Genomic DNA, 8,544 nt, shown 5'->3' with positions numbered 1-8,544 from the left:
CCGTCCAAGTATGTGGTCTGTGTCCCAACATAAAGATTAAGGCTCGTGTTTTGGAGGAATGAGCTCTGGGCTTAAACAAGTATAGAAGTACCACAATATTCATTGAAAATACTGAAAAGGCTCTGACGAGTTTCCAAACACTGGGGTAACAATGTTTTGACTAGAAAAATAAAATAAAGCATCTAAAACTGACTTCAAGTACTTTGGGGAGAGGCTGCTGATGCAGACTGCCAAAAAAGAAGAAGGACCAAAGCCGAGGAGACTCAAGGAGGTCCCTCGTTAATCCCGTTCACCTGGGGGTCACACTCCCAGGTGCTGACAAGTGGCTCCGTGAGGACCGGCGTGCGCACAGTAACCAGCAAGGCCACTCACCATCCTGAAACTCCTGGGTGGGACCCAAAGGCCAAACTTCCTGGGAGGATTTCCTTGGAATGAACCACAGAAATAAAAAAAATTCCAGAGGAAAAAGCCGTACATTTTAAAGTCAGTAGCAGACAGAGCAAAGGGAAGAGAGGAAGAGAAACCTGGCTCTTCCCTACGGCAGTATTTCAGGCCAGGGGAGGTGCGGGGCTTGGAGAGTGCAGTCTTTACGGCTGGGCTTTACTCCGTGATGGGCTGGGACCACGGACTGCGAGGTCTTCTGAGGAGGGTGAAGGTGCAGACGGGAGATGTGCTTGGGTGTGCCTGTCCCCCTCAGCGGCCTCCACCTGGTGGGCAGGTGGGCACTCAGGTGCAGCCAGGTCCCTGCCTCAGTCTCAGAAATTAAAATCCTGGGGAAAGGGCCACAGCATCTCCAACCGTCTTCAGGTGACTAAAGCAGCATGTGAAGAACAGGTTTGTGTCCCGTCTCTTCCACAGAAGACATGTCCCCAGATGCTGGTCGCAGGCCCTCGGGGCTGCTAGAGCCTGGTGACATCTCTACTCTGCTGCAAGTCACTGATGCTCTCGTAGTCGTTCTCCTTTGGGCCGAGGCCATGGTGGCCGCTGGTCCCCAGGGGGGCCTTTTCTTCCTCTCGGTGTAGAGTGTGGATCGCTTCATAATCAGGCTCGGGCTCCTGGCTGGGTCTGCCTGCTGGTGGAAGGGCGCTGCTGGGAGGGTTTTCAAAGTCTTTAACGGTAGCATAGAGATCATTACAGGAGGAGGGTGACCTCTGAGGGGCCCCCTGGATGGAGGTGTAGGTGGACTCCGGTGCTTTAAGCAACTGTCCGGGTTTATTCACGGATGAGTACATGGCTGAGATCTAGGAAGCAAAGGGACAATGAATAAGCAAGCTCCCAGCTGAGCCTGTCCCCCAGCACCATTTTTTGACAAGCGACATACTTAGCCCTGGTGGGCATGTGTGTGTACGTGCCCCTTTCAGATCTGTCCTTCACGAGCTGCACTAATTCTGGAGGACCTCACTAGAGAATAATTATGTACATTATGTTCAGCTGAGTAAGCACATCAGTCACAAGCCCCTTCATTCCGTGGAAACCAAGCTCTCCCAGGTCTGCTGCCGAATCTGAGGAGCAGGTCCTGACGCCCTGGGCCTCCCGCCACATCATGTTTTATTTCCTTTCTACATCACGGATGGTATTTCACCTGAAAAAGGCTCTAGCGCTTTACAATAAAGGGCAGAAAACATGTGTTTTACCAGTGATTCTCAAACTGAGGGCTTTGAACCAGCAGCAGTGGGATCTGGGAATCTACTGGAAGGGCAGATTCGTAGGCTCTGTCACAGCACCACTGAGTGAGAACCTCTGGGACAGGCCTGGCTCCAGGGGCTGACTCTGATGTCTGCCGCAGGGCGTGGCCCACGGGCGTGGACTCTTCACGCTGTCTGCACCAAGCTGGTCTGAGGGGCAGCGGCTGCACTCTGGCTGGCAGTATGCACGCATCTGCAATGGCGCTGTTTCCCATCATTTTTTTGACTTAGTTGCGTGTTATTGATTAAAGAGACATTGATAGTCTGGCCTTAGTTCTCTTCAGCAGGAAAATTCATTTCTTACCTGCAGCCAGCTAACTCAGAAATGAAATTTGGAGATAACTTATGGGATGGTCTCTTCCTATAGTAAGTGCAGGTAGTTTTCCAAGTACACCTTCCCAGTCTCACTAATAAATTTCTATAATTCTAATATGAAGAGGGACTGAATTCTTTAGCAATGACAGATTAAATGTGCTGATTAAGAAAATTTGGGGGGAACACTATTTTATGGTGATAAATCATGGGCTGGAAATAGGTAAAAATATCCTTCATTACAAGTATTTATTTTTTTAACATATGTGATTGATTCATTCAAACACCAGAGAAATAAGTCACTGTGCTCCCTGACAGATGCTCAGCTTCCAATGCTGGGGGACATTTTTCATGTGTTTCCTTTTCTCACGAAGTGCGGGTAAGGTTTCCAGCTGGCCTCAGGAGCTTCCTGGGACAGGCCTGCTGCATGCTAACTGGTCATCTCCATGGGGGCTCTTCACTGCTGCTGGGGTCTCAGATTTGCTCGGCCTTGACAATCCTAGGGTTTACAGTCAGTGAAATGGTTTTTGGGAAACTCTTCCATGTTGATCTGAACATTTTAATGAATATTAAATTAACATTCTCACCTTAGAACTTTTAATGAAAAAATTGCTTTAAAATAGAAGGATTATTGTTTCTTTGAACTTAGGAAGAATAAAAAAAAATCCACCTTACCATAAGGTGTAAACATATGGGATTTATTCTCTAACTCAGAGGTCCTCAAACTTTTTAAACAGGGGCCCAGTTCACTGTCCCTCAGACCATTGGAGGGCTGGACTGTGGGCCCTGGGATGAGTCAGCTGCTAAGCAGGACAGGCAGCGGTGCCAAAAACACCCAGGGGGCCGAATAAATGTCCTAGGCGGGCAGCACGTGGCCCGCAGGCTATAGTTTGAGGACATCTGCCTAGTAATCTAAGCCCAAAGTATAGACTGATTATAAAGCAGTAAACCGTGGGTGACAGGGTAACATGAAGGACAAGGGTTCTGTGACCCAGACTGTAATGAAGGCAGTCATCCCCTCACGGTGAGTCCCTCTCCTCAGCTTCCTTCCCCATGCTTCCTGCATTAATGTCCCTTGCTCTCTGTAAGAGTTCTTGGGTCCTTTTAGACTCTTTACTGTATATATTTTTTAATTACAGGTTCTTTCATTAACTTGCAGTTTAATATTGGCTCTGGGAATGAACCCAATGTGCAAAGAGTATCACAGAGTATTTCAATTTTTATAAGAGCTTCTGGAGTTTTCTCTGACTATTATTTTACAGGTTACTCTTCAAACCTTCTTGCTACCTTGCTATTTATCTTTTCAGTTTTTTTCCTTATACTTTTAATTTCGTTACTCACTCTGTAAATTGTTCTTATGTTCTTATAAGTTACTCTCTTCATTTTTTTCCTTTTCTCTTCTTTTAACAATCAACCCTTTCCCCATCATTCTGTTAAATTGGGATAACAGTACTTAAAAGCTCAAACCTCAGTTTCTGTCTGGACCAGGGGTCCTCAAACTTTTTAAACAGGGGGCCGGTTCACTGTCCCTCAAACCATTGGAGGGCCGGACTGTGGGCCCCAGCATGAGTCAGCTGCTAAGCAGGATAGGCAGTGGCGGCAAAAACACCTGGCGGGCCAGATAAATGTCCTAGGCGGGCTGCATGTGGCCCACGGGCCATAGTTTAAGGACGCCTGGTCTGGACCATCAGCATGATATTACATAAATATAAGAAGAGATGATTTATATATTTATTTTCCCTAAATGTTCTTTCTAAAATGAATGTTGGGGAATCATAGTTCTTTATTTTATGTTAAAATTTCATCAGTATAATTAGGTCCTATTTTCAAAAACCACAAATGAATGTAAGGTAAGAAGCAAAGTAATTAGAAATTTTACATTGTCTTGACTTAGTTTTAAACGATTAGCTTCCAGAACTCATATGTATTGTACTTGCTTGTCCCAAATGAGATCACTCTGGGTATAGTGTAGAAACCAGACTGGAAGGAGGCCCCGGATGCAAGGGCCTAGTGGAGGGCGGTGCAGTGGGATGGAGGGAGGGGGAGTGAAAGGAACAGTGTGGAGGTGCAACTGAGGGGACCCAGCCACTGACTGCGTCTGAGGACAGTGGGGGGAAGGATGTATCAAGATGACCCCAAGGTTTTATTTCTTGCAACCAGACAGATAGATGGCAGGTCCACTCCTAGGAATAGGGAACAAGAGGCGGTGGACATATCACCTACGGAAGGCCCTCTGCTCCCTCAACTTTCAGTGTGTGTGTGGGTCTAGCTTCATATAGTACTCAGAGCCCTGTGTAGGGGCAGATGGACCTGCATACGCACACTGTTCTTGTACATGTATACAACGTACTGTGCCAGGCACGCCAGACGGAAGCTGTGTGTACCTTGATGGTTCAGGGGTTTGGCTTTCTGAGCCTAGTGTGGCAAGACAATATAGCTCTATATATCTGTATCTCTCCATCCATCTACATGCAATAGAACTTATGCAAATTGGCCGCCCAAGGGACTTTCACAAACTAACAACATATATACAGAGGTGGGCAACATAAGGGACTAGGCCTACTGTACTGCCACGTACATGTGGTACAAGTTGGTCTATGAAAATTAGGTCAACTTAAGGAGGTGGTCAATGCAGAAAGGTGGTCAGCTATGGAGGCTCTACTGTATTATGTACTAGCTTTTATGATTTTAACACTTCACCGTAAGTCTAAACAGTGAATTTTTAGCCCCAGTGCTTGGGAATATACAATCAATTTTTGTTGACTGTTGTGTCTGACCCTAGTTCCAGCCTGGAATTGTACTTCCTGAAGTTATCTGTTCTCTGCATCCAAAATTCCTCACTGAGATTTTCCCCCTGTATGTCTCGGGCAGGATCAAATTCCCTGACATCTACTTGTTCCAATTCACTGAATTTTCCAACATACTATTTATTTCCTTTTGATGTGGTTTTCTTGACTGCTGACTAAAGCCCCCTACTGGAATTTCTCTCTCTTTATTCTTATTTTCTCCCTTCCTCCATTCTATTCAGCCTCTTTTCCTAAGCTGACCTGTCCATGCTGTCATCCACCTCACCACCTGTCAGTCTCTCTCTGGGTCCCTACAAATCCAACCTCCTCAACATTGATCCCCCAATGCAGGCCTAAGAAAGTATTTTACCTCCTCAGACAAAAGGTAATGTTACAGTGCATTTATTCAAGGGGAGCAGCTCTTCTACTTTTTTGTTTTTTTGTTGTAAGAGCATTCTGTTATTTTTTATTTTTATTTTTTTTTCAGTTTTGACTGTGGCTGGGTTTGACCCCACCACCCCTGGTATATGGGGCCGGTGCCCTACTCCTTGAGCCACAGGTGCCGCCCACTTTCTGTTATTTAAAAGAAACAAAAACTTACTTCTTCTTCTGTGAGAGTTGGGTCTTCCTCCCGAGACTTGTAGGACAATGAACTAAATCTCTGTCAGAACAAACACAAACCAAAGGAAAGTAGCTTAGAGTCAATGACCCAACCTTTCTTTCGCACGTAATTCCTCATATCTCTCTAAAAATGTTTTTGGATGATTTCTATGGAACCACAAAAAAAAATATGTGAAGGACCATGACATAAACACATCTATCTATTATTTTATGATGTCCTGGGATTCCAAACAGTATTATACTTGGAGAAATTTCCTCTAAATTTATATTTGAATCTGTAGGTGCAAATAGGCCGTAGAATATTGTTTCAAGTCCTAATTGTTGTTAAGGATTGATATCTATAAAGGATTGATAATTAAAAAACACTCAGAGTGTTTCTTTATAAGATGCCTGAATTCTGTACTTTTATAGATTACAGGTGTCTTCAGGGAGATCTTTACGTTATCTGGAAACTTCAAAGCTAAAAGAAGTTAAATCAACTCACTTTTGGTGGCCTGTCTGATTGCCCGGTGCTTTGGCTCTTGGTTCCCCAGTTCTCTTTCTGGCATATCTCCTGTCCTAATTCATGATGACTTCACGCATCCTTCCAAATCCTTCAGTTCCCTGACCTCCCCTGCCGCCCACTGAAGCTGTGCTCCACCCCCTGACCTTACCACTCTCTCTCCCGGATCACCACAGACTCCCTCTCACCCTAACTCTCTGCACCACACCAGCTCCTCCCTGTCCCTTGCAGACCAGCGACCATCATCCAGGCTCACCCCTCCTGTGACCCAGTTCTGATGCTTTTTCAATGCTGCTGGGATCCAACCACCTTTTCCATCTCCCCTTCTCCTGATGTTCTTCCTTCCTGCCTCACCAAGTTTCAACTCCGTAGTTATCCATCACAATCATGCTCCCTGGTCACTGGTGAATTCAACCCTCCCATGAACCCTTGACGTGGCTCCACATCATCTGACTCTTTCCTAGTACACACCCGTCATCTCATCCTCTCTCCCCAAACTTCCAGCACCTCTTCACCCATCCTCACTCTGAGCTGCCACTTGTTACCATCAAAAGTGGAGTTATAGGGTCCTTTCAGCATCAGGTGGGTTGTGCCATTCTGATGCTCAGGACTCTCTCTCAGGACCTTATTCTTTAGACCGTCACCAAGGCCATCCAGGATTGAGCCCTGGTTACTTTCTGGCCACTACTATCCTTGCTCATCCCTGTCCAGCCATACCAGTTCCCACCTCTCCCTTAGAAGCCAGGGAAGCTCTAGCCTCAAGGCATCAGGCTGGCCCTGTGCTTTACTTACTCTTGCCCAGAAAGCCTGTAACTCACTCTTGCCCCTCCTTGAAATCTGCTCAAGTGTGACCTTCAGAGTTAGACACACCCTGCCTGCTCTACCCCAAACTACTCCCAATCTCCCTTTTCCCAATCGTCCATATTCTATTTTTTTCTTATAAACTTTGTCTGTTTCTTCACTAAAATGCAAGCTCACAGGGACAGGAATTTAATTCATTTATATGTGTTGTTCCCTGCAATTCTTAGCACCTAGAAGATGGTGTGGCACACAGTACATGCTCATTGAAATCTTTTTGTTGCATGAATATCAAATTCTCCACACATTTAAAATTTAAATTATTTATATGACAATGATAGATTACTCAAACTCATTACGCTGTGGAAAGACAATTTGGTTCCCAGATGAGCATTTCCAGTTTTTTTTTTTTTTTTTTTTTTTTAGAAAGAGTCTCACTTTGTCACCCCCTGGTAGAGTGCTGGGACATTACAGCTCATAGCAACCTCAGACTCTGTGGGCCGAAGTGATTCTCTTGCCTCCAGCTCTGGAGTAGCTGGGATTACAGGAGGCTGCCACAACGCTTGGCTATTTTTAGAGATGGGGGTCTCACTCTAGCTCAGGTTAGTCTCAAACCTGTAAACTCAGGCAATCTGCTCACATTGGCCTCCCAGAGCGCTGGGATTACTAATTAATTTAACTTTAATTAGCCACACAGGGCTAGCAGCTAAGGTACGGGACAGCACAGCTCCAGAAGCTGGCAGCCTCATGAAAATGAGAGCAGGGCTCTCCCTGGCCTCTGCCTCTGGCCTCTAATTCACCCTGAAACTTCTTAACCATTGCTCTCATAACAGACGCAGGACAATCATGCCAATATAATGCAGCAAGTTCTACAGAAGAAGAATATATTTTTCCAGCTTCTCATTTCGAACTCTCATTTCCAGCCTTTCATTTTGAACTCATGTTTAAAAAGACGCAGAGAGCCTGAGTTATACCAAGGTCTTGCTCCTTTTTTTCCTTTGATGCCTGAGCTTAGAGTTCTAAAACAATATATATTTTCCAGCCTCAGAAATTTCAATAATGTGACATCATCTGCAGAGTCCAAACTCTTTGTGCTAAATTTCTATGGTAGCTACAATTAGCCATGATGTCACCAACCTGATTTTCATTCATCTGACATTCTCTGACTTCAAGAGACTTAAGACAACGGTTAGAAAAAGTATAAGAACCATTTGTGTATTAACTCTTACCCTAGTTCTCCCATCGTCTGTGCCACACATTCTCTGCTCTGTCCCGGGCTACGCAACTGTTCTTCTGAACCCTTCTACTTTGGTAATCCGTTCACGGCCTCCTCCCTCCCCCAGGCCTCCCCACATCGTGACTGTCTTCAGTGTTCCTGTCTTCTCCTGGAAGTTTTTCCCCCTCCCTTGCCATAGCAGCAGGTCACAGTTCCTCCCTTTCAATTATCTTCTAGCATCTTCTCTCACTTCCATGGTGAAGAAACTGAGGCTTAGAGATTAAATCATTTGTTCAATAAATATAGCAGGAATTCAACCAAATGAGGATGGAAAATGCACTATTTGAGGGAGGTAGAACTTTTTGAATCTAAGGGTTCTGCGGAGCTAACTTTGGGACTTGTGCATCCACAGATTTTGGTATCCTCAGCAGGGAGGGGGACCTCAGAACCAGTACTCATAAATACCAAGTGATGAGTGTACTTAGAACGTGGTAGGGGGCTTGGCACCTGTGGCTCAAGTGGCTAAGACGCCAACCACATACACCTTAGGTGGTGGGTTCAAATCCAGCCCGGGCCCGCCAAACAACAATGACGGCTGCAACCAAAAAATAGCCGGGCATTGTG

The 8,544-nt window shown here is 45.5% G+C and overlaps 1 protein-coding gene across 2 annotated transcripts in view; it reads right to left on the bottom strand.

The window, feature by feature from the left end:
- Positions 1 to 614: 614 nt before the first annotated feature.
- PAG1 (phosphoprotein membrane anchor with glycosphingolipid microdomains 1) overlaps positions 615 to 8,544 on the bottom strand; it is a 140,834-nt gene continuing 132,904 nt past the window's right edge. For both annotated transcript variants that reach the window (XM_023517711.1, XM_003782529.3), the window contains exons 9-10: positions 5,385 to 5,444; positions 615 to 1,241 (exon numbers count right to left, since the gene is read on the bottom strand). In XM_023517711.1, the coding sequence (XP_023373479.1) occupies positions 900 to 1,241; positions 5,385 to 5,444 (402 nt within the window). In that variant the 3' untranslated portion in view covers positions 615 to 899. The remainder of the gene's footprint in view (positions 1,242 to 5,384; positions 5,445 to 8,544) is intronic.

This window comes from Otolemur garnettii, unplaced genomic scaffold, assembly GCF_000181295.1.
Source record: "Otolemur garnettii isolate 467f Iridium unplaced genomic scaffold, OtoGar3 scaffold00004, whole genome shotgun sequence".
Taxonomy (NCBI): domain Eukaryota; kingdom Metazoa; phylum Chordata; class Mammalia; order Primates; family Galagidae; genus Otolemur; species Otolemur garnettii.
Note: the sequence above shows the minus strand (reverse complement) of the source record. Positions and strands in the feature narration are given on the sequence as shown.